This window comes from Passer montanus, unplaced genomic scaffold (genome assembly GCF_014805655.1).
Source record: "Passer montanus isolate IOZ18808 unplaced genomic scaffold, ASM1480565v1 scaffold106, whole genome shotgun sequence".
NCBI classification, from domain to species: Eukaryota; Metazoa; Chordata; class Aves; order Passeriformes; family Passeridae; genus Passer; species Passer montanus.
The window spans coordinates 878,851-904,717 of NW_024357170.1; the positions used below are offsets into that span (position 1 = coordinate 878,851).

At 42.2% G+C, this 25,867-nt stretch overlaps 1 protein-coding gene across 1 annotated transcript in view; it reads left to right on the forward strand.

Annotated features, from left to right (window-relative positions):
* The first annotated feature begins 3,244 nt into the window (after nt 1-3,244).
* The window catches only part of VWF (von Willebrand factor), a 117,939-nt gene continuing 95,316 nt past the window's right edge, over nt 3,245-25,867 (forward strand). The window contains exons 1-8 of the mRNA XM_039719799.1: nt 3,245-3,373; nt 4,893-4,947; nt 5,476-5,634; nt 6,284-6,386; nt 6,475-6,683; nt 14,121-14,245; nt 21,555-21,771; nt 23,795-23,917. Coding sequence (XP_039575733.1) covers nt 3,344-3,373; nt 4,893-4,947; nt 5,476-5,634; nt 6,284-6,386; nt 6,475-6,683; nt 14,121-14,245; nt 21,555-21,771; nt 23,795-23,917 — 1,021 coding nt within the window. The 5' untranslated portion in view covers nt 3,245-3,343. The remainder of the gene's footprint in view (nt 3,374-4,892; nt 4,948-5,475; nt 5,635-6,283; nt 6,387-6,474; nt 6,684-14,120; nt 14,246-21,554; nt 21,772-23,794; nt 23,918-25,867) is intronic.

The following is a 25,867-nucleotide window of genomic DNA, read 5'->3' on the forward strand; positions in this document are numbered from 1 at the left end:
GGCGATACCTCACTTACATAAGGAAGAAATTGCCCGCAGACCAGGCGAAAATCATCTCCCCCCCCCCGCCCCTTCTGTTTAATTCCTGGCGGCTCTTTGTAATGTAATGCAAATTTGTGAGGCTTTTGGCTCTTCAGCCAGCACAGGGTAGTGCCGCTGACTTCAGCAGAGCAGTACTAGCTGGCACCCGCTGAAAATTATGTTGTGCAGCTTTAATGTCCTTATTCCCTGCATAGAGAGGAGTGGTATTTTGCTTTGATGTGATGCTGCAGGCCGCAGGGCTTGCAGGATGCACCTTGGCTCATAAAGTCCGGGTCGGGATGTCACCTGGCAGGTTTGGAGCCTGAAGAGCAGCAGCCAAGAGCATCGCTTCAGCCGCTGCAGCCTGCGGTCCTTGCGGCTCGGCTGACTCCAGTCATAACCCCGCGAAGGGCTGTGAAATTGGAAATCCTGTGAGCTGGCCACCAGGGAAGGACTTAAATTGGTAAAAAGGATTATCTCGGATAATGACCTTCCCTGTTCAGGAGGGAGGGAGAGTTGTTCAAGTGTTGGCTTTGCCGTGTGAACTTCCCAGCCTGTGGAAGGATGTCCGGAGGCTGGGGGCTTTCAAATGCAAAGTGAGGGCCCTTAGTGCCTCCCATCCTCTCTAAGGGGTGTCTTTCTTTAAACCACGATCGTTAAACCTGCCAGGAAAAGGAGCTGAGCACTGATTACCCCCAAAATGCACTAAAGCCCCTGCAAGTTCTAGTTCATAGGAACTAGAGCTTTAACCCCTTTCCTCGTTTTTTTTTGTTTGTTTTTTTTTTTATACAGTAGGGCAAATGAAAGCCCAATCCAAATATATGCACTTCATACTCTTTCAAATAAATTGGTATCAAATTATCTTTTCAGTTCATAGGAACTAGAGCTTTAGCCCCTTTCCTCGTTTTTTTTTTTTTTTTTTTTTTTTTCCCCCTTTCCTGGTACTTTTGCTTTGTTTCACTGTTGGATCTGTAATGGGAAAGTTAATTTGGATCTCACTTGTGGAAAAACACTGAGACATGTCTTCTTGCACACTGGGATAGGATAAAGAAAGCTGTCTAGTTGATTTGATTTTATTTGGGTGGTTTTTGTTGGCTTGTTTTTTGGGTTTCTTTTTGACCAAAAAGTAGGATTCTGGTGGCTAGCAGCAGTTGCTTAGGAAAAGAGAAGTAAGAAATTAAGTGTAACATTAAAGGATGGGATTTCTGCTTCTAATACACAGCAGGGTAAAGACTTTCTAAGCCAAAAGCTGTCTTTGATTCATCATTTGATCCCTGAGATTTGATTCCCTGTGATGCAGGAGCCCTTCATTATTTTGTCTGACTCCTTCTTGACACAGTGACCTGTGCTGAGACCTTCCAGTTATGTGCTTTAACGGCAACAAGCCCCTGAGGATTTCATTGCTTGCTCACAGCCTTTACCCTGGAAGAAGAGAGCAGCACCGATTTCCTACCTTCTCTGTGCTACTTGTGATAGGACACACATAAGGACCTTCTAGAATTCCTCTCATTTTCCAAGACTAGAAATTTCCTCTGCTCACAGAGAAGTTGCTTCCTACCTCTGATTTTGTCTTTTCTCTTTCTGTCCTTTCCTACATTTCTGAGTGCACCTTTCTTCATTTGATTTTTTTTGTGTGGCATCAGAGGATGTGGCATTTGGGGTTTCTGTTTACTCCAGATGCTGGGAACACTTTTTTTTTAGACCCCATAAAATCAATCAGTGCACTTGCCTGCAGAAATTAAGTGATTCTCATGAAAATTGACTTTGCCCAGAATAGAATCCTTCAATTCAAACATACTTGTAGCAGGGCCAGGACTTGTTGCATGCAGCCTGGTATTTGAACAAAGCAATGGAAAACAGTGTTATGGATATTTTTTCTCAGAAGTCCTTCCTGTGCTGTTTATGAGAATGGACTATATATTTTTTTGGCAACACTTCATAGCTGTTTATATATTTTCTCCCGTGTCTCAAGTGTATTGTTTGGAAAATTACATGTCAGAAATGCCCAAGCATCACTCAGCTTTGTGTATGAACATTGTACAATATCAGTCAATAAATACACTCTGTAATTACCATTTCCTTATTTTTGGGGGGGAGGGGGGGAGAAAAAAGAGCCAGGATGAAAAAAGGAAGTTTGTTCCTTTTGTGTCTATCTCAATTAATTCTGTTTGTTATGTTCCCCAAGGTCACTAACATACTTAAGAAGTGTCACAAGGTCTGGCTTATCTGACCACTGTTCTTATTTTTAAGGAATTTTCCCAGGTAATCTCACTCTACCTTTCTTATGTGCCAGACAAAAAAGTGCAAATCAAAGGCCTGCTGGATTTAGATCTGCAAGAGGAAATTGCCAAATTAAATTACTTATCTGGGGCTCAGGAAGTGAAAGGATTAGAACTGAGAAGATCACAAGAGATCATGGTGATATAAGATCTAATTCCTCCTATCCAGAATAGTGCTGTTATTCCCATAAGGAAAGGTTTAGGGAACATCTGTCTGTGATCACTCATGTTCAGGCTCTCAGGGCTAGGAAGGACCTGCTGAGATGTGGCAGCTGGATCCAAGAGGAGAAAACAGTTCTCAGTCAGTGCAATGTGTTGCCTCCTAAGGCCTTTGTTAATCTTAGAAGTTATTGAAAATGTGAGGAATGGGACATGGAAAGTCAAGTAAGACTTGACAACCTCTGGGTTTTGTGTGTTTTTGGTCAGTGCTGTATACATGCTCATAGATTTGGTGCCCACTCTGCAAACAAGTCAGAACAGGATGTGCTGTTTCAGAGGAATATTTCAAGGAGCAAATGTGTTTCTCTGATAGAAGATGGCAAAATTCGAGTATTTTTGTACCTAGAGAATAAACCCAGGACATTACTAGCTCTGAATTTTAATTTCTCCTTTAAGGCAGTTGTTTAGAAAAAGAGACTTAATGGTTCTGTGACCTTTGAGGTGGGGAGCATCCGACTATTCCCTTTGAATAACGTTCTGTCAAATAAATATGGTGCCTGTTGGCTCAGCCAGTGAGATTTGTCACACATACACATGTGAAATGTATTTCAAAGACTTTATCTGTCAATTTTTAAAACTATTTCCCCTCATTGTACCTTCCTGGCAATTAAGAGTGCCTGATTTCCACGATAGCAATTTCATCTATTGTCTTGAGAATCAGGCGGATGTGACGTCTGCATTTTTATCTTTCCTCTTAAATGGACAAGAGTTCCTGGCTTGTACAAAAACAAGAGATTTCAGACCGAAGTCTTGACTTCTGAAGCACCACCAGGGGAACAATGGTGTTGTAGGCTAGAGGTGGAAACTGGAGGAGTTTTTTGCTCATGTGCAAGAGGAGTCTCGCACAGAAGAAGGTACATTCATTTCTAATTAAGCCAGTGATAAAACTGTAGATGGTTTTATACTGGCAGATCTTACTGGATTGTATTCTGATTTGTTAGTGGCACCTGCTCCATTAGAACGGGAGGAAACTCCTGCAGTTTAGAACAAAGTGGGAGGTGGATGGGGAGTGATGGGAGGGGATTTACACCTTGCCTTTTTTCTCTGCCTGCTTTGTAAAACAAAAGGGTTAACAAAGATCAGCAATATCTGATTTACCACAATAACACTGTGCATGCACCAAAAATACAGTAGCAAGCATGTATTATAAGAATAATAATGCCTACTGTTTCCTTCATCATTCTTTGTAGTGTCTTTCCCATGCAGTTGGTACTTCTGAGCTGTCTTGCAGCCTTATGTCAGTTTGGGATTTGCAGCATTATATTATGAGTTATAGCATAGATCTTTCTTTTCCTGTCTTGTCTATGAGTCAAACTCAGTGTTTATTTACGTGGCTGTGAGTTGGACCTACATAACTAACAGCAGTAAGAAGTGTGTGGCTATACCTGATACCTCAGTTTGTCTTTGTAAAATGCATTCTAGTCTTTAATTGGAGGGTTCCTTTAGGAAAAGGTGTGTCTGCTCTTCTGGCATTAATATATTAACTTTGGTATATTTATGCTTCTCTAGTTGCTTATATGATTATTGAAATTAATTCTCTTAGATGGAGGTCCCTGCAGCTTTCATACTTAACAGTTGATATTTTGCCACCTGAACCCATGTAGTTCACAGTCTGCATGACCCTCCTATCCCATTATTAATTATTATTTTTAAAGGCCTGGTCATCCTGGAGGTAGCTTATGGAAAACAAAGACTGACATTCTGGTTGTAGAAAGGAGGAGGCAATGCTAAAGCTGATTTTGTTGAATGAAAATTTTCACCCTGGGTCTCTATCTCTGCACGATTTCCTCCCTTTCCTTCTTGCCCCTTATCTCAAGCATGTTATCACCCACAAATCAGTGGATTATGTGGCTACAATGGTCTGCCAACAAACCTGCTGGCTGGTGCAAAACTTCTATGTTCTTTCTTTCCCTTTGTGGATGTTTGGGCAGGGTGCAAATCTTGTGCTGCAGAGGTGACTTCTGCTGGAGCCAGCTTGGCTGAGCCAGTCTGGGGTGCATCTTCACATCAGGCTGGCTGAGAAATAATGCTGTGTGTTGAAGGGCTTTGTGTGCAGAGTGTTAGCTGAGGGGAATTGGGGTATGTGTCTGTGTTGGATTGCATTTCCCACGGAGGTAGCTGACTTCCATGCCATGGAGAAGTGAAAATGCAGACAAAGAGTAATTATTAACTCTCCTAGATTATCTAGTTAAAGCAGGATGCAGGGCAGCTGAATTACCACAACTGTCTGCATGGATTATGGCTTTCTGAAATGTTGCAGAGCCTCGATAATAATTTTCCTTATAAAGAAAGGATAAAAAGTGATGAGGAGTTGTGAAACAGACTGTGCCTCAAACTAATAATATTCTAAGCTGTCTCTTTGATTTTTAAAAGATGCTCCTCTTGACGGTGCTGCAAACAAACCTACTGCTGGCCACTGTAATCAAAGGTAAGAAAACAGGTTTGGACTAGAATGTATTTTCACTATTTTTTGGTGACATATGAGCCCCCCTGCCCCTTTTTGTACTGACTCAGGGATTATTCTCACCGTGCTGAAAGCATCAATAATAATTCCTTTTGTCTGTTTACCTTGGAACAGACACTGTGTTGAGTCCCAAACACTCCCTAAAGTCAGGGATGTTTGACTGACCAAGATATAGGGCTTTCCTAGTGCCCTATAGGCTTTAGTGGGGTTGCAGGCAGGCACAAATGAACACATAGTATTTCTTAAAGGATCAGAACTTAAATTACCCGTGCAAGTTTTGGGCTGGTGGAAATAAAGAAAAAAAAAAAAAGGCATTTCAGTAATACATATAATAACAAAAAAAGAGCTGTGGTCCTATGGACTGCCATGCCAGGCTTACAGTCCACCTAGAAGCCGATGGGATATCAAGGGGGATAAATTCCAGCAGAGAAATTCCTGAATTGCAAAATGATTGCTTTAAATTGCAGGTTAATGTTGTGTTTTGATACTCAGGGTTATCAGGGGCTTCACTTCTGGAGTCATCAGTTGCCCGTTGCAGTCTTTTTGGGAATGATCACATCAAAACATTTGATGGTTCCTTGTACAATTTTGCTGGGTACTGCAGCTACCTCCTTGCTGGGGACTGTCACAAGCATTCCTTCACACTCTTAGGTGAGTCTGAGCTGGGTTCCATCACTGGAAAAAAAGACAAATAGTTCCCCTTCGTCATACAGGATGGACCACTGCATAAAAAGGGGTCTTGGTTGGGGTTTTTTTGGGCTTGTTTTGGAAAGTGGGATTACTTCTGGGGCTTCTGTTATCCCTTGGTAATGTAGCTCATACATAAATAAACTGCTGAGAAGCAGAGATTTTCTTACTACTCCTACTAAAAAGATGACCTTTACTAATTTTGTATTTTTCAGGGGCATGTGGCTGAGTTAAAGCTGAGTCCAGGAATAAGATATATTTATCTATACAACCCTTTGATAGCTATATATATCTATATCTATATCTATCTATCTATACAACCCTTTAGAATGAATTTTATCTGTATTCTAAACCACAACAGTAAAGACAAATCCCACCTTCTAGGACTGAAGGCCTTGGAATTAGCAGAGGCCTGTGCAGAGTTATTCTTGGGCATAGGAGTGATGATATATGTACCAAAACTGTATGTGACTTTCATACCAACTGCTTTGGTAGATGTTTTTATATTCAGTACTAACTGTTCTGTGTTGGTCATAGTTTAAAATAGGTTTTTACTGGCCACAAATTGTCTTCCTGAGAACTAAGGGTCTTTGGTTGTATTTCATCTCCTCAGGTGATTACCAGGATGGGGACAAAATTGGTTTCTCTGTGTATCTTGGAGAATATTTCAGTCTTCGCCTCTCTTTAGATGGAGTTGTGATGCAGGAAGAAAAAAGGTACCTGTAGGAACTATTATTCTAGCAGAAAACAACCTGATGGGTTTTGTGTGTCATATGTTGAGAATTTCCTGTTTTTTCTCTACAGGGTTTCCATACCTTTTGCCTCCAATGGTATATTTATAGAAAAGGAGGCAGGTTATTATAAGATATCCAGCGATGAGCATGGCTTTGTGGTGAAGATTGATGCCAGTGGAAACATTCAGATACTCCTTCAAGAAAAGCACTATAATAAGACCTGTGGGTTATGTGGCAATTTTAATAAATTCCTTGAGGATGACTTCAGAACTCGGGAAGGTAAGGTTGCCACTAATTGATTGTATGTTAATGGATGATCTGCATGCTTTTCCTGATTCAACAAAGGTGTTACTGATCCAGCAAAAATGTTTATACAGAACCTATCAGGTAATTCAAGTTGGTGTGTTGAAAAGCTAAGTCCTTTCATCTTCCTTTCTCCTGAAAGAAAATGGCAGTCACATTTGACTCCTGAGGCATCTGAACATCCCAGGCATCTGAATGTAGCATGTTTTGAAACCTGGAAACGTTCAAATGCAAAGATAAAGCTACAGGTTAATTAATGTGGGGAGACTGGCTAGAAGAAGACCCAATAAAAAAGCTGTGTGAAATACCCATTGATTCAATATCTAATTTTTCATGAATTAGCCAAGATTGTTTAAGAATAGAAAGATGCAACAGCAGAAGACTAAATTCCTGCTGCTTGCAGGTTTGGTGTGGATGCTGTTCTCTAAAGGGATTACCTTTTAATGACGTTTCATCAACTATAAGGACTGTTGGATGTGGGGTACACCTTAAATCACAGCAGTTCCTGGTGAGAATGAGGGGCAAGACCACCTTTGCTGCTCAGTACACCTTTGTGTGAAGACTCAGTTTCTGAAAAGCCCTGAATGAGACTTTGAAGGATTGGTGTTGATTTGTGGTATTTCAGAGTGTCTTTTAATTCTGAGTGCTTACCTGAGGAGGAGAGGTTTGAAGTTAGTTAATACTAATATATTAGATTGATAACAAGAAGTTGTATATAAAAAATAAATTATAGTGAAGGTAGAAAGAGAGGCAAAGCAACTTGGAAAGGAACCTGGCAGTGCTCCAGAGATGTGTCCTACTGGCACTCAGGATACATAAGCAGTGTACAGAAAAAAAAGAGATCTCATGGTGTGTTAAAATGAATAATCTGTCCTTCAGCAATATAAATAATAAGGAAGAATCTCTGGTCACAAAACTGCATGCCAGGGCTTGGATCCCTTGATGTCTGAATGAGATGAGATAGGAAGTTTACGGCTTTGTCTTGAGACAGTAAGTAGTAGTAAGGCCCTTAGAAAAAGCAGAAGCAAAAAAGACGACTGTAATACTTTGAATTATTCAAATGTAGAAAAGGCCTCTCTACTGCTTGTGTTTAAATGTGTTTCATGCTGTATTTGTTTTACATGCTGGAGGCTGTATCTTCCCTCTTAAAAAAAACCAGTCCATTCACAGCCACAGATTTTGGAATGTAATAAAATCTGTGACAGGGTCTCTACTTGGAGGAGCTGTAAAATAATAGAGGTGACAGAGAAAATGTGTTTTCTGTATCTCTTACAGAAGTCAGGGATCTCCTCATGTTTATCCACCTGTGTGGATATGCAGATCTTTGATTTTAGCCTGAAGAACAGAACTGTGTGTCAGCAATTCTGCCAGTTTTTCCAGTGATACAAAAGACCTTTCATTTAAACTAATTTAGGAGGAGTTAGGCTGAATTATGCTTGAATTTGTTGTATCAGTGAGGGACGTCACTACACCTATGCACTGTTTGTCTCCTTGGCAGCTCTGCTGGTTCACTGGAGCGTTTCTTAACATACTTCAAGCAAATCAGTTATGGAATAATTCAGATCACTTTTTTTGTTTGCTTTGTAATACGCTGTTGAATCTAGCTTCCAGGTAGGGGGCAACACAAACAGCTGGGAGAGGTAATCTTTTTTTAAACAGAAAAAGTAGGCAGTCTCTTGGGAGCCTGTGAAGCATTTCACCCTTTTCTTTTCGCTAAAGTTTTTAGTTGTTCTCCTTTCAGGCTGATTAGATCTCCTGAAGGTCAGCCTATCCCAGGATGTGAGCTTGGTGTAAGGACTTAGTGATCTGAGGGCAGTGAAGGGTTACCTTAAGGTTGCCAGCAGGATGAACTGTCCTGTTGGTGTGTCCATTGCTTCCTGTTAAAACCTGGAATTTATCAGACTGGGGCCTCAGTTCTAATAAATCACATTTCTGGGATGGATTTTTATTGGTAAGAGATGCGTTAAGATCTTTGAGCTTCAGAATAACATGCAATGGCAGCAAATTAAAATATGATTTTTCCATATTTTAGGGAAAGAAATTATTGTGGTTTAAGAACACAGTTAATCTGATTGTTCTCTTAAGAAAGTGGAATATGATATATGATTACATCTGAATTGTTTTTAGGGTGGTGCTGAAAGAAGAGGCAAAACACCTGTTCTGTGAGTGGATATTGCCACTTACAGCAATTAACAAAGGAGGCATGAACAGAAGAGTGTTTAAAACTTAATGAACATGTAATTGCTTTTCTTTTCTCTTGATATATTTATACTCCTGTTCTGTAATCTCTTCAAATGTGGTGTTGTCATGATGCTCTTATGAATCCTCACTATGTTTTTAGTGTGAAGTGGAGAACTGATGAGAATCTGATGAGAGAATAACACACATTGTTTCTGTATATACTTTGAATGCTCAGCTATTGAGGTCTGGAGCTCTGGATGATGAGAATAAAATTGATACTCTGCACCAGTAACACTGGTGGGACTGATCTTTGAAGACCTTAGGTGTTAGTTCGTGAACCCCCCAAAAAGCCTCTCTAGTAGGTTTTGGAGTTCATAGAATATCCTGAGTTGAAAGGCACCTAGCAAATTGAAAGGATCAGCAAGTCCTGGCCCTGCACAGGACACCCCAACAATGCCACTGTGTTGTCCAAATGTGTCTTGAGCTCTGGCAGCCTTGGGGCTGTGATGATTTCCCAGGGGAGCCTGTTCAGTGCCCCACCACCTTATGGGGGAAGAACCTTTTCCCAAAGTTGCAGACCCACTGTCCTTCAGACAGGGTGAGGTGCTAAGTCACTGCCAGTAACATGGATCCTACAATAGCTCGTCCTGTGGAGAAGTGCTCATGTCCTGTCCAGACTGACAAAAAACATTGATTTTATTCTATGGGCATGCTTGTTTATTGGATATGGAAACAAAACCAAGCCAAACCTTGAGAGTTTGTTATTGAATTTTTAAGCATAACTCAAACATAAAAAGAAATGTCTCGGAAACTTTCTAGGGTTTTTGTTTGGTCTTTTGTCTGTTTGTTTTTCTCCTAGACCCTAATGAAGTGTTTCCTCTCTGCTCTTTCTTGCCAGATAAGATCTGGTCCTTTATGGTCGTTCTGTGAAGGCATCTAAGACTTACCAGTTGATCAGGCTCTGCTTTCTGACCTCAGCATGCACTTCTAACTGGTTGCCAGCCTTTGCTCCTATCAGAAAAATGAAGCTGAGTTCTTTCTAGATGCTCAGATACCTATTTGCAGGGTCTGGGATTGAAGTTAGACCTTTCTGTTTTGAGGAGTGTGGCTGCATCAGTAGGCTGTAGAGTTCTAGAGGGTGTTCTTTCCCTCTCCTGTTCAGTATTTCTGATTTTACATTCATTGAACTGGAGAGGGCAGGAAAGATTTTATAGCTTGTGACTTTGTAATTTCATATCACTAATTTGATGCAAAGTATGAATCAATTTTTGGGTAGCCTTACCAATAGTTTTGCCTCTCTGAAATAATGTAAAACTGTGTTAAAAAAAGCCCCCAAAACAACGAACAAAAAAAGCACCTTCATTCCCCCCCCCCCCCCAATTGCTTGATAAATAACCAACATTTGAAAGTTGAGACTCTGTTTACCAATTAAGACTCACAGGACTGTGGTGTCTTGATCAAATTTCTTCACTTCTTTTTATAGGTGAGTTAACAGAGCCTGAGAGAGTTATCTGATGGGCCTATGGTCATTTGGAAAATCTGCAGGAGGTCCAGGGAAAGGAGGTCAGGGTTCCTGGGTTCCTGCTTCTGACTTCATGCCCAGAGCATGAGGTGGTTATTCCTGATGCTTTGCTTGCCTGACCATCAGTGTCAAAGTAAACAAGCTGGTGCCAGTTTCAGATTTCAGAAAGAACTGGTGATTGGAGGTTCAGATAATCATAGTGAACAAGGATTTTGCTGCAAAGAGTGGCCATCACCAATCTGAAAATCATTCTGAAGGGAGACAGACATGAGGGCAGCAATTGGAGCACTAAAGGCATAGTCCAGCAGGACATCCCTGGAGACCCTGCCTGCTGCTCAGGTGGTGGGGGAGTGGCCCTCTCCTCAAAGACCCTGCAAGGTCATGGGTGTTGTGATGTGTCTGGGATTTAGGAGCAGGTGTGATTTGTGTTGTCCTTTAATATCTGCCTCCTGAATCCATCTTGCATGCTAAAAGGAGATTCCACCCTAGCTGGCTACCATGGGTCTTGGCTTTTGAGCAGCCAGTTTACCTGCTGGGATCTGTACTGTGGTCCATATCAGGCATCTCATCATCCCTTCTTGAAGCATGTCTGTCCAAATCCTTTGTTTTCATTACGTTTTGTGACAACTTCTGTTTTCAGCACATTTCCTGCAAGTCTTAGACAAAACCACTGTTTTAGCCAGTGTCCCACACAGGCTGCATGGAGGGCTTCTGGGTGTACGGCTCTGATGAGCCCTATGAGGGAGTTGTTTAGTTGTTTCTGCAGAATCTTGGGTGCTTCCAGGAAGAAGAGTTGACCACAGAAAGGACAGGAGGCAAATCAAAACTCTGCTGTGCAAGAGATGAGGGCAGTCCTGCTGTGTGGTGGGATTGCAGTGCCAGATTATGTTGACAGCATCACCTACCCACTTAACCCCCAGGTTATTTTTTATGCTGTTGTGTTGTCCCTTCCACTGCCTTTCCTCTTCTCCCTTCTCAAGTTCTTCAGCAGAAGGAAATGGAGGTGTCAGGTGGGAAAGGCCAGGGGTGTTGTCAGCTGCTCTGTCCAGAGCAGTCAGATGTGCTAGGGATATTTCTCCCTCCCCATTTTTCTTCCTGGACACTCATCAAATAAGTAAAGTATTTAGGTTGGAAAAGACATCTAGGATTATTGACTCCAGCTTTTGAGAGATCACCACCTTGTCAACTAAACCAGAGCACTGAGTGCCACATCCGGTCATTTCTTGAGCAGTTACAGGGGTGGTGACTCCACCACCCTGCTCAGCAGCCTGTTCCAATGCTTGACAATCCTCTCCATGAAGAAATTCTTCCTGGTGTCCAACCTGAACCTCCCCTGGTAGAGCTTGAGGCCATTTCTTCTCATCCTGTCCCTTGTTCCCTGGGAGCAAGGTAAGAGCCTGATTCCCACCTGGCTTCCCCCTCCTGTCAGGGAGTTGTGCAGAGCCAGAAGATCCCCCCTGAGCCTCCTTTTTTCCAGGCTGAGCTCCTCAGCTGCTCCTCACATGACTGGCTCTCCAGACCATTCACTTACTTTAAGTGTGAGTCATAGCATACAGCTAACAAAGAATTAAAATCACATAATGCAAATGTTGTGTAAAAGAACCGCATAAGAGGTATAAATTTACAAGCACTGTAAGAAGAAGGAAAGAAGAAAAAAAATAATGGAAGGAGAGAAATGCAAGTCAAGTGACCAGTATTTTAGGGCCAACAGTTGTCCTGACCTTCAAACCTTTGCCTGTGGGTGAGGGAGCCCCTGGGCGTAGCTACCAGCAGGAATCCTGGCATGGATGTGCATCCAGGGCTGGAGAAACACTGCTTCTGAGCAGAGCCCAGCTCCTGTTACACACCTGTTAGGGAAGGGCTGCCTTACTGCAAACAAAAGGGAAATCTAGCACCTTTTTTCTCCTCAGGCTAGCTTGCATTGCTGCCTTACTGTTTATAATATGTGGTAAGCTGAAAGGTTGTATTCTTCTTATTGCTGCATTTCTTTCCTTGTTCCAAGTTCTGGCTGCATAGATGAAAATTTTGTGTCTTTTATCCCCTTTCCCTGGGGGTCCTTTGCTATCTGCTGTGGGCCTGATACATGCTACCTTTAAAAGCTCCTAATTTCTAGTTTAAAAAAAAGTGTACAGGTCTTAATACCTGTGCCTTAGCATTCTCAATGCAGTTTTCATGACTACCCCATACTTTAGGAAGAGTTTTAGTGGTGTGTATATTCCTTGTGTTTGTACTAAACAGGGAGCTCAATGGAATCATTATCTATACATGTATGTATTATTAAATAGTCTATAGCATACTTGGGAAGAATTTCTGTAGTATTCATGGCGACCCTCGTGGCAGGGAGAAATGATGCATCTGAATCCATGGATATCAGAAGGCTAATTAATTACTTTATATATAGTATTCTATACTGTATTACATTACATATAAACTGAATCTGCCAAGCACTCAGCTCTACTCACAACTGCACTCATCTCATGACTGTCAGCCAACAGTCCTGACACACACATGCTTGGCCCTGATAGGCCAAGGAAACAAAACATCATCACTTTAGGTAAACAATGTCCATATTGCATTCTACTTTGGCACAACACAGGTGCAGCAAATGAGATAAGAATTGTTTTTTCCTGAGGTTTAGAGAATGTGAATCTCAGAAATATTCTTGGGAAGTTGTGCCTTGTGTTTCTCTGTGAAGAGAAATGTGGCTACAAATTTCTTTTGGTTTCTTTTGGTTTTCAGATACAGCCAGGCTTGTATTTCAGTCTCTCCTCTACATAAGGTCTTGGGAATGCATTAACACTGGCAATTGATATTCTCACAGGCACCACAATAGAGTTAAAAAAAATAAAATTAAAAAAAATTATAAAAGGGTCACAAATTTTTTTAGTAGCAGGTACCCATAATAGGAAGCCTGAAGTCTCTATAGCCCAGAGATAGTCCTGGAACCAGCAAGGTCATGGGTGGCAAAAGAGGATGGAGGAAACATTCCTTCTCTGGGAGGATCCTCCTTTTCAGAAGGATGGAGCAAGAGCAGCAGAGGGGTGGTTTGCATCTCCTGGGAAGTCACAGCTATACCAACTCGTTCAGCTTTGCTTTTATGCAAAATTGATGCAAATTTTGGTAAGCCTGGGCCAGGAGTTGCTTGTCCTGGGACAGAGGAGCATGTTTCAGGACATCTTACTCAGGAAGAGGATGGGCCCAAACAATGATGGTGCATGTTAAGCTTCTTTGCAGACAAGATTTCGGTTTGGACAGGAAAAAAATCAAGGCTACCTGGGATCAAGAGTGCTAATACTTTCTACAATTAGGGAAAGCAAATGGGTTTGTTTGCCTCTCTAATATGTTTTGTGTTTTATTGACAACTTTTAAGTGGTAAGAAGATGTGCAGGCATGCTTTGCCTCCTGTAGATTGTAGCTGACCAGCAGCAACTCCTACCACGTTCATGCAGGTGTGAGGGAGGTGGGAGCAGCTTTCTGCAGGCTTTAGTCTGTCCTTGAGCATAGAGATGTCCTTAGCAGAACAAAATCCATATCACTGATAGTGGCTTTCCTATAGTCAATCTGTTTGGAATAAAAATCTATTTGATACTACAGTTTATATTTTTAAAGAGAGCTTTCAGCAGACTATCACCTTAATAGCAGTCAATAATGCCCACTTGTTGCTAAAACCCCTCAAACAGCATGTTGCTTTTCCTCTTCTTCATTCCCAGGGACCCTGGTGGGGAACAGTTACGATTTTGCCAACTCCTGGGCTTTGCACAGTGAAAACAAGCACTGCAAGAGAGTGCAGACTCCAAGCAACACCTGCAACATTTCATCTGATATGGCAGAGAAGGTTGGTGCTGCAAGATGCCATTCTGGTTTCAGTCCTCCCCTACCTGAAAGGCAACTTGCCTGCCCTTTGGCAGAAGAACAGAAATCACAGAATATTTTGATTTAGAAGGGACCCACAAAGATCACTGACTCCAACTACTGGCCCTGCACAGGACAGCCCCAAAATATCCCACCCTGTGCCTGAGAGCATTTTCCTCCAAATACTCTTGGAGTTCTAGCAACCTTGGGGCTGTGACCATTCCCTGGAGAGCCTGTTCAGTGCCCCAGCACCCTCTGGGGGAAAAACCTTTTCTGATATCCATCCTAAACCTGTAACCAACCTACCTACCTATAACCACCTTCCCCTTCCCCCCACCCCAAGCATTAAATAGACAAACAAAGGAAACATCAGTACGTTTGAGGCTGAAGTGTGAATTATTGCCAAAGAAATGATGATGTTACTTGGAAAAGGTGTGTTTCAGTGATTCCTGCAGAATGAGGAATTAGTTAATTCCCTTTCTGATTGTGCCAGCAGGGAAGCATCAGTTCTGAAGCCTCTGTGGGCACTGCCTCCCCCAAGGGTATTTGTGAATTTGTTGCAGTTCATATACTTGGGAGTCAGTAGAGGAGGGAGATGCTCCAGCCAGGCAGTTTTTGACAGAGGAGATGTTTTCTGTTGGTGTTCCAAAAGCTCTGTATCACCAGGCTATTTCCCTTCCCAGGAGGAAGTTCCTTCAGCTATGTGTACAGATAGTAGTGCTGATGTAGTGAAGAAACACAAAACTATTTGCCCTGGCCAACTCTGTGACCCCCTATGCTGAAACAACCTTTTTTTTTTTGTCTTTTATAAGTACAAACAAGTTTCTTGTTTCCCTTAGACAGGGTGTGGATGCAGGCAGATGGTCACCAGCTCAGGGGAGAAAGTAGCTTTGAATATTTACTGAAGCATGTTGTGTTAACAGGTTATGACTGTTGTGGTAAATTGAGCCTTCATCCCTTGAGGGGTTACAACTGGTTCCATGTACTCTGTTGTAAATCAGAATGGTTTCCTGGATGCCAGGTTTAGGTTTATACCAGAGTGACTGAGGCTGAAATGTAGTTGTTAGTTTCTCACTATTCAAGTCCTGTAGACAGGTATTTGCTAAACTAGACACAAATAACTTCTTAAGAGTAGTAGCACTTCCTGGAATATATCTGCTCTCCAGCTAACCTGAGTGCTGGTTTCCTAAGCCACCTGGAAAAGGGCAACTAAGAGTTGGACAAGTTGCGAAGTTCTGATTCTTTCTACTTCCATTAAGCTTTCGGATGGGGATGCTTCAGATATGTTGTGAATTCAGTGAAGGATGCTCGTACTCCTCAGCACTTCAGCCTCACTACTTGCAAAACTGGCTGAGGAATTAGAACAGTGATTTCAGGTTGGAAATCTCCAGTTGATGTTTCTTGCTTGGGCAGAGGTGGTGTGTGGGGGGTGTTTCTGTCATGGCTGGGGCAGACTGAGTGCCTAACTTGAGTAATGGTGTGTGGTGCCAGTCACCAGAGCATGAAGGGTTCCAACCTGGCTGAGGCTTTTTTAGAGACAGGGCTGCTCAACAGTACAGGGAGCTGCCAGGGGGTCAGAGGGATGGAGCAGCTCTGCTGGGAGGAAAAGTTGAGGGAATTGGGATCATTCAGCCTGGAGAAGGGAAGGCTGTGGGGTGACCTCCTTGAGGCCTTCCAGTGCCTGAAGGGAACCCAGAGGAAAGATGGAGAGAGACTCTTGACAAGGGCCTGGAGTGACAGGACAAGGGGGAATGGCCTCACAGTGTCAGAGAGCAGGTTTAGATTGGATATCTGGAAGAAATTGTTCCCTGTGAGGGTGTAGAGATCCTAGCACAGGTTTCTCAGAGCAGCTGGGGCTGCCCCATCCTTGACAGTGTCCAAGGCCAGGTCAGATGAGGCTCTGAGCAACCTGGGCTAGTGGAAGGTGTCCCTGCCCATGGCAGGGGTGTGTACCTTTGTGATCTTTAACCATCTTTAAACCATCTTATGATTCTTTAAACCTGGTTACAGTTCCAGAGAAAGGGTAGGTTCTTGTGACTGGTTGTGGTCCCTGGAATTTTTTCTGTTCAAGCGAGTTTAGAAAGTGTCAACAATGCAACTGAGGATGGGGAGTGGCATGCAGGGTGAAATCCAGTCTGATGGGTCAAGTACAACTAATTTGGATTTTATACAAATGCTGTTAAATATTGATGCTTTGTTGATAATGTTTTCTTTCCCACAAACTGAAGAAAATTATATTCTCTCTCATGTGAGTTCATAAGCTCACAGCATTTAACATTGCCTTAATTTATTCAGTGTGCAAGAATAAACACAGCACTATTAACAGAAGTCCGGCCAAACAAGTGCTTGCTGAAGAATGTAGGGCTTTTTAATAGTGTGCTTTGTTTGCTTGCTTCAGCTTCAGGAATGTAAATCTCCTTGGTTTCCCTGCCTCCCTCTATGCCAGGCAGTCAGCTGTTAGGTGAGGAAAACAAAAGCTCTGCTTCAAGGCACTCCTCCCACCCCAGTGCCCCCACACTGGGTAGGTCTGTGGTTTTCTTTATCCTCTCTGTCCTCCCCCCCGCCCCCCCTCCTTGGCCAGCAGCATCCTTGGAGAGACGGCTTCTGGCTTCTTTCAGCAGGAATTGTAATGACTGACAGAGAGCAGATTTAGATCGGATATTAAGAAGAAATTCTTTGCTGTGAGAGGGTGGTGAGGCCCTGGCACAGGTTGCCCAGAGAAGCTGTGGCTGCCCCATCCCTGGCAGTGTCCAAGGCCAGGTTGGATGGGGCTCTGAGCAACCTGGGCTAGTGGAAAGTATCCTTGCCCATACCGGGGGGCTGGAATGAGATGATCTTTAAGATCCCTTCCAACCCAAACCATTGTACTATTCTGTGCAGTGGAATCAGAAAGCCTTGCTATTCCTTTATCTTTAAATCCTAAAAAATGTTAATTTTTTTTTTTTTTTAGAAATTTCTGTCTTGTCTTGTTTGGAAGTTTCTGTCTTTCTGTTTTGTCTCAGAGCTGACACAGCTCTGAGTGTCAGGTGAGAAGTCTTGAACCAGCTCACCCTCTTACCCCACTGTTGCCAGAGCCCTTCCCTGCCCTCCACCTCTAAAACACACACACTTAGTGTGATTAGCTGCCTTGCCTCAGGATCCAGAGAGCATTCCAAACTGGACAGTGTTGGAGGGAGGAAGAAAGCCTTCCTACCCTGCCCTGCCCTCTGCAGCTGATGTTTAGTTACCCAAAAGGAGCCTCACTGCATTGTCTGATCCTTTTTTTTCCACTGGTTTAGGCTGTTCAACAAGGTACTGCAATTTAACAGGCTCAAAGATGACCAACAGCATGGGCAACTTGGATCTGGAAGTACAAATGAGTGATCTGGAAAAGGATGGCAACAAGGCAGCCTTGAAAACAAAAATGTGTACGGTTTAAAGCATTGCAACTGATTACTGTGTTCTTATACATTACTTTTATTTTGTAGGTTTCACCTCTAATAGAAATGGTGTGTGGTGGCCAGAGGTCACTGTATTATTTCCTTTTTTCTTCTCTTATTAGGAAATTCTACCTATTGTATGTTAGATGTGACAATTATTAAAATTAAAATTCATCTAATTTCTGCTTTTGCTGAAATTCAGCTCTTACTGCAGTTGGTAAAAAAAACAGTTCCCCCATTATCCCATTGAATACTTCCATATGTAATAAAGAAATAGCATTTTTCCCAGACCTGAAAACAAGTAGAAATTTTCAGCTTTGGACCATAATTCATCATGGTTGTGGTCACAGGCAGGTCCAGCAGAGGTCCAGAGGTCCAGTCCTGTCCCTGTATGTGTTCAAGGCCGGATTAGATGGGGCTTGGAGCAACCTGGTCAAGTGGAAGGTGTTCCTGCCCATGGCAGGGGATTGGACTAGAGGATCTTTAATATCCCTTGCAACCCAAATCATTCTATACAATATAATATATTGCATGGGTGAAAATGATGTCACTATACCTAAAATTTCATTTTTCGTCATCAGATTAATCAGCATTCAAGGAAAGTGATTTCTTTCAGTTGTTACCTAGTCTGCTGAAACATACAGCCAGCGTTTGGTGTATTAAACATACTGGGTTTGGATGCTTTTAATTTGAGAAAGTGGGAGGCTAAATCTTTCTCCATGAAATATATTTTCTGAAAAACTAGACCCAATTAATGGCACCAAAATGTACGCTTCTTGAGTGTTCTGGAGAATCCATAGGTGTATCTGCACACCATTGGGTTTAAATTCAAGGGAACAAGAGGGTGTCTTTGCTTTCTTCTGTTTTTTGTTAGGTTCTCTCTCTTTAATGGTAATTGTTGAGCTGTGGACAAATGCAGTTCATGCAGCAGCAGAAGGAAATGCCACAGAAATGGGAAGAATGTACAAAATTCCACCTCCAGCTCTGTGTGGTGGGCCTGGGGCAGAAGGAAGGTCAGCAAGTTGTGTGGTTGCTGAGGGTTGCCAGTGCCAGGACCCCGCCAACCTATTTAAAGAAACATTTAAAATAGGACTAGTGCAGAAGGGAAGGGAGAAATTTTACAACCTTTACCTGCATTTCAGATACTGCAGTCAGTCTTGCTAATTTTAATCTTACAGCCACCTTTATCCTAAGCACTGTTTCAGCCTGAGGCTTCACCCTCCAGTCTGTTGGGTTTAAATACTTCTTTGTGTGGAGCAGGTTCCATGAGCAGGACTGTTACAACAGTGGCTGAGGCTGCCAAATATCTAATACTCACCACTGTCCTCTAAACTAAAGAATAAGGACCTCTCTTACTCCAGCCTGACCAGTGAGTTTTAAAGAAAGGAAGGAATGAAAATAAAAATAATTTGCACAATGGTTAGAGTTGGAAGGGGTCATCAAGTCCAATTCCCTGCTTCCAATAGGGCCATCCTAGGTAAGGCTGCTCAGGTCCTTGTCCACTCACATTTTGAATTATCTCCAAGGGTGTTGGTTCCATACCCTCTCTTTGACCATCCTCACAGTGAAATTTTTTGGTTTTGCATCTATTTGGATTTACCCATATTTCAGCTTATTTGTCATGATAATTGAGATCTATCTGAAAGATGGGAAAATTTCAGCTATAACTTTTTTCCTAAAGTCACTGGAAAATCTGATGAAATTTGAATGGCAAGAAAATCTTTACATAGAGAAAATGAACTGCTGCTTTTCAACATATATCATTTGGTTTGTAAATAATCAGCTGGAGCTCAGCCTTTACTATGCTGTTAGGGAACAAATCCAAGACCAAAGAACTAGAAGAAAAGAAAAATGGGTTAATTTTTTTGTGTGTGATCTCCTTTGTTTTTTAAGTCACTTCCCCGTCTATAAATGTTCCTTTTAGTGGAATATACAGTCTGAGTTTTGCTGTTTGATTTGTATTAACAGGATATTTCCTTAAGAAACTTCATGGGCTCAGTCCCTATACAGGATTGTTGCATATACTGGTTTCCTACTGCACTTGATACTATCTGGATCAAGGCTTTGGTCCAGGAGTTGCTGTACTGCTCATCCTCTGAATGGCTCTGAGCTCATTTTTGGTTTTATCAGTTTCATCTCCAAGCCCTACTTTAATAGCTTTCTTGGCTGCTTCTGTTGTTGTTACTTCCACCCTTAGGGCACCTTTTCAACTCTTCTGTATTTCTGTGGGTCTTAGAGCAGCACCAACCACCATTTATGTAGTTCCTGCTCCCCCCTGCTTCCTAGTGTCTTTTTTTTCTTTTCCCATCTGGTTCAGCATGGAGGGTGCTGTCTGGGGATCAGAATTATCCCAGGCTGGACCTGAATTTCTGATTTTCGCCATGTCCAGCTCTCAGCAATGTTTTAAGTTCCCTGAGTCCTTTCTCAGAAAGCCCAAAACCTCTTTGCACATGTGGTTGTTCCCTGAGCCCTTTGCTAAACTTGGAATACATTCCAAATGGAGTAGACGTTTCTGATTGGTTTGTTTTCATAAGCAAGAAATTCTGTCTTGCCTCAGACATGTACTAGCTTGAGTTGATCACCTGAACAGAACACCCTATAGACAAAATAAAAAGGTATTTTCTACTCAGCAGTTTTCCTATACAAACACCATAGCTGCCATTCAGAGAGGTCATCTTTATTTTTTCCTTTGGGATTTTTTTGATCTCCATTTTTCATCTCCCAGAAAATGAGATGCTTTTAATATTTTTTTTTTTACACAGCAGCTTGTATGTGCTGTCACCTCACACACATGTAAAGTTTTTTAGAAGTACTGAATTGTAACTGTGAACCACTATGAAGAATATTCCCTTTAACCACTGAGTATGACATCTACAAAATACACCATGGTTTACATTTGCTTACAATGAAACACTGACAAATAAATAGAAGAAAGTTATGTTCCAACTCTTTGTTGTGCTAGGCTTGTATCAGAAGGTTGTTTTTTCACTTAGCTAAACTCAGTGCCATCCTTTCAGAGAGTTGCTCTGGGGACTTCAGACTCATTGAACTGTGGCATAATGTGCACAAAAGAGTTTATTTGGGAGCCTACTCTGGAGAATTTAATCATACTCTTAAGTTTTCCTTAGGTTTTGTTTCACATACAGTTGAGTTTCCTCTCAGGTTTCTGCTGTCTGAAAGAAGAGGTCTTGATACCTCCTCCTATTGCCTGTGCTGTCCTTGCCTTACACTGGCTCTCACCATGCTGATTTAACTCAGGAGAAAAGCAGAACAAATTGCTTTTCTTCCCAGGGCTATTGTTCTCCTATTTATCTGAGCTAAATTGACCGGCTGTGCTTTGGACAAGCCAGCAGGAGCGGTGGGAACATGCGGCCAGAAGTGGAAAACAAATTTCATTCCTGGGATTTCAGTCAGACTCAATCTTTCCCTCTGACACCTGCTCTGGTCACTTGTTATCCAAAAGATTGTCTGGTTGTTTTTCTTCCTACCTACCGTAGTTCCCCTCTGTTGCTGTGTGCACCTTCCAGACACCATCCAGTTCTTTTCTGGGAAGCCAAAGGAAGTAGAATGCCTCTATTCTTTTACTGACTGACTGATGTGTTTCTGTGTGAAACATCCCTTATATGACACTCTATTCTACAATAATAAGTATATCAATGTATCCATGCATGTAATGAATAAATGGGTAGAGCTCACTCTTAGCTCTTGACTATTATTAACTGTATGATGGTGTAAAATAAGAGCTGTGATGTGTTAACAACAGTGGTGACGGTGTGTTTGAAAAAGTTCAGATTTCCCTTGTCTTCCTGAGACTATAGGAAGTAATTTTGTCCCCTTCTCTCTCTGTCCCTTTGCCCCTCACTTCTCGTGCAGGGTGTCCTAGAAACCTGCCAGCTGCTGAGCACATCGCTGACCTTCTCCCGGTGCCACCATCGAGTGGATCCTGAGCCCTACATCAGCCTCTGTGAAAGGGACATCTGTGCCTGTCCCCAGGGCGTGGACTGTCATTGTCCTGCCTTTCTGGACTACGCCAGGAGCTGCGCTCATGAAGGAATCATTTTGGAGGGGTGGCCTGAAGAGAGCTCATGCAGTAAGCTGGCAGATTTATTCCTAGGCTGCTCGTCCCCAATAGGATTGTGCCTGTCTTGCAGATTTTTGTCCTGCAGCTAAAAGCAGCTGGTGCTTTTTTTAGGAAGTTGGTTCATTTATAGGAAGTACCTTTGCTCACTCCACCTTTCAGCTCTCCATCACCCACCTTCTTCTAGAAGTTCTTGTCCCCAAGACAGTATTGTTTGAACTATTTATAAAGAAGAGTCTGAGCTGTTACATGTCCCACTACAGTGTACGTAGTCAGTGAAGGCTTATTTGATACACAGAGGTATAGACTAGGATGTTTAGGTGCTATTTTACATATGGTTCAGATGTATGACATTTTCCAGGCCGTATTTTTTTAAGTCAGCATCTTTGTGAAATGCTCTCTAACGTTTTTGCATAAATACAATTGTTTCACCCTTTATTTTCTTGATTGAATTGCCTTAAAATTGAGGTGCTGCCTTTTCTAATCTAATTTTTGTCTAGGTTAGAGATCCTGATTGCATCTTGAACTGCTGCCTTAATTAACCCAATTTTGCTGAGTTCAGAGGTCCTGATTGCATCTGTGCTGAGGTTTTGCAACAGGGAAGAGCACAGACTGACTGAGATAGATTGTAGAGGAAAAGTCATGTTTGCACCTACCGCTGAGAACCATGGTTTAATAGAAAGCATTCAAAAAATAATTAAAAAAAATCTACTAATATTCTGTTCTCAGTGATTTTCTTATGTTTTTTTGTTATGAGAAAGGACATTTTCCTTGGAATGTTTGTGTAAATTGACTTAATGGGGTAAACAGTCTGATTTGTACTGACAACACTTGGTTCTCTGGTAAAGATATTCTGCTATTGGCCACTGAAGAAATCTGTGCCTTCAGACTGTGGTTAGGGCAGAAAGATGCTGCCAGCCACTTGTTCTAGGGATTGTACAGACTGAGTTCTAGCAGTAATTTATTACCTTTCCACTGGGACATAAAAGGATCTATTAAAGCTCATATCCTTGCTCAGGGTGTGAGCCAGATAACCCATTTTTGTTGTGGCTCTTTGTAAGTCTGATTAAAAGGCACAAGTGAAATGAGCCTTTCTGTGATCCCAGGAGCTTTGGAGCTCATTTCTAACCCTTGAATTCGTGAGCCGCGGTTTGTTTTTTTTCTCCTGAGTCAGGAAAGAGGGAAGTGTCCCACTACCACAGCAGGAGCTCTTATTTTCTATCACCCTTCATCTGTGCTATGGTGCTTTCTCAGGAGATGATGATGGAGATATGGAATGCTCTGCTGTGTGGGAAGGGCTCTAGTGCTGGGCACACTGTACAAGTTGGTGCCCGAGCCCAGGGCACCCAGGGCAAGATCACTCCTTCGTTACCCTCCCACCTCTTCAGCAGAGGATTGGCTTGGAAAGGGCAGTCTCTAACCTTTTCTTCCCACTTCATGCCCCTGCAGTCTTGTAGGACATGGTGTGTGTGTGCATTGAAGAGAAGGAATGCCTGTAATAGTGTGTTTGTGTAATGGCCTGGCCTAGATAATGGCAGCAGTGGAGATACCAGGCATAGGTGTTATCCTGAGCTGTGGTTCCCTGGAAAAAGGAGGATGGGATTTCGGAGTTTTAACTGTCTCCTGGTTCTCCCTGGAAACACCAAACAGGATAGTTTCACAAATGAGTGGAGTAAGTGCATGGCTTACAGGTGCAAAACAACCATGTCTGTCCAAATTGCTTAGATATTATTGCAAAACTTCTCCCTGGGTTTGATTATTCTTAATGCACTTGGGTTTAGTTATTACGACTCAATTTATTAGAAAACAAATTGGCTTTAACCTCTGAGTATTTACTATGCTACTTGACAGATGATATTGCAGCAAATTGAAAATCAAATATTTCTAAAATGTTCTGCTTCTAAAAAAGAAATAATCATTTGGAAGTTGACATGACTTCTTGTGTCTCTGTGGTTCAGCCCTTGATAATGAAAGGATTTGTTGGTTTGAGAGTTACTGAGGAATTTGCATTTCTAATTTCTTTTAATTGTTTCAGGGCCAAGATGTCCAGTTGGCATGGAATATAAGGAGTGTGTATCCCCATGTGCCAAAACCTGCCAGAGTCTGAATATCAATGAAGTGTGTCATGGACAATGTGTTGATGGCTGCAGCTGCCCTGGTAATTTATTTACTGGGTTATTTACAGAGAAACATTTGGCAGTCAGGCTACCTATTTTATTAGAAGAGAGAAAGCTGTGTCTTCCCTTAAATTTTCTTGAAATCAGAAACACTTCTTTTTTTTCTGGGACCATGCCCTAGAATAATCCAGTTTCTGTAGCACATGTATGCTCACTCCATGAAAGGGCCATTTTTCAGGACCAACTAAAAAGTAAATGTTTCTGTGAAAATCAGTACCAACTAATATTCCAAGATTGCCTTCATTTCTTGGTGAGAGACTGCTTGCCTTTGATGTACCCCTTCTGAATTGCTTGGGTTAGAGGCAAATACAGTTAGAGGAAGAAACAGCAGAGAATGCACTGAAGGAATTTCTTGCAGAAAAACAGTACTTGTAGTGGTTGCACTGCAAATTCAAAGGTCTTTATGATTTAGGTGGATAATTTATTATTGAATCTTCCATACAGGAGATTTGATTTGATTAAAGGGAACAGCCCAGCTGCACCAATTTTCTACTTCTGTCTGTTGTACTTAAAACAACTGCAGGAGGAGAGCTTGGTTCCTGGCTCCAAAGCTCCGTATGCTTCCATTTCTAGCTGATTTTTTTTGTTTGATTTTGTTCATTGGGTGTTTTGTTTGTTTTGAATAGGACTGTCTCTGCATTTCATCCTGAGCTTTGTGAATGCACACAGGTGTTTAGTGTTGCCTTGTACAAGATGCCAAGTGTGATGGAGGCCTGCAGATCTTTGCTTTCCAAAACAAGGCAATAATGACAATGTCAGCCTTGTTTGAGGAGTGACTGCATTCAGAGTTCGGTAGTATCCCATTTAGCTGCCAATCTCTTCCTTGCTGGAGGTTCAGAAGTGTGGCAGGACCTCTGGAGATTATTTTGTTTTGAAGGATCCAGCCACTGTATTTGTGCAGTCCTGGAAGTGTTGGAGAAAGCTGAAGGAAATTAATCCCCTGGCTGCACAAGGGCTCTTGCTGTACTTTTCCTTTGGTAGATGCATTGGTCTGTTCAGCATGGGAAAGATCTAAGGAGAGAGGAACTGAGAAGCGGAGAAGCAGGAGTTCCACAGAAAGGGTAAAGGGCATAAGAATAGCAATCAGCAGTTCAAAACTTTTACTGCTATTTGTTGCACAGCCAGAAAGGAAGAACCTGGATTTGAGTTTGATAGAAAACCAGGAGGATCTGACAAATGTCTAGAGGAATTTTTGATGAGGATTCTACCTTCACTTAGCTTTCTTCCAGTGCTCCAAGGGCAAACGGGATCTGAAGGATGTTTTGTAGCAGTCTGAATTGCTGCTAGTATAGTCCAGGGTAAGGAAGCAAAAAGGACCTTTGCATAATAATTAATTATAATAATTAAACACAGATGTTTAATTCAGCCACGAGTTGAGATGATCAGGTCCCACACACACACGGAGGGTCCAGCTTTCTCTATACAGGGGCCTGGGGCTGACCCTGGTCTTGGGGCAGTACAAAGATAAGGGCCAAGCAGGGAAATAAGGAAGGTGTGGCTCAGGAACAGAGGAACAGACTAAGGAACAGGGGAAGGAGCCAATGGAGTCTAACAGATTTTTGAGGAAGCTTCTTGTGTCTCCCTAGGCTAGGGAATGCCCCCCCCCCAGGGTCTCCACAATGTTTGATGAATGTCTTCTTTTTTTTATTTTTTCCCCTCTGTTAAATGCCACTCAAGGTTACATTAATTGCTGTAAATGGAATTACTCTTGCCAGGAAAAAAGCAGGCATTCTGTTTTCTTGTGTTCTCTGGAGAGCCACAGCACTCTTAAATGCTCAGATCTTGTTGTGGTTCTCTCTGTCACTGGAAGGATTTTCTCAACAGCCAAGCTCTTTCCAGGCAGCTCTATGGGAAAAATAGGAGAAAGGAGACTTATCTGGGTCTTGCTGTCAGTGATGACTGCTGCTCCCAAGGAAAATAACCAAAAATCT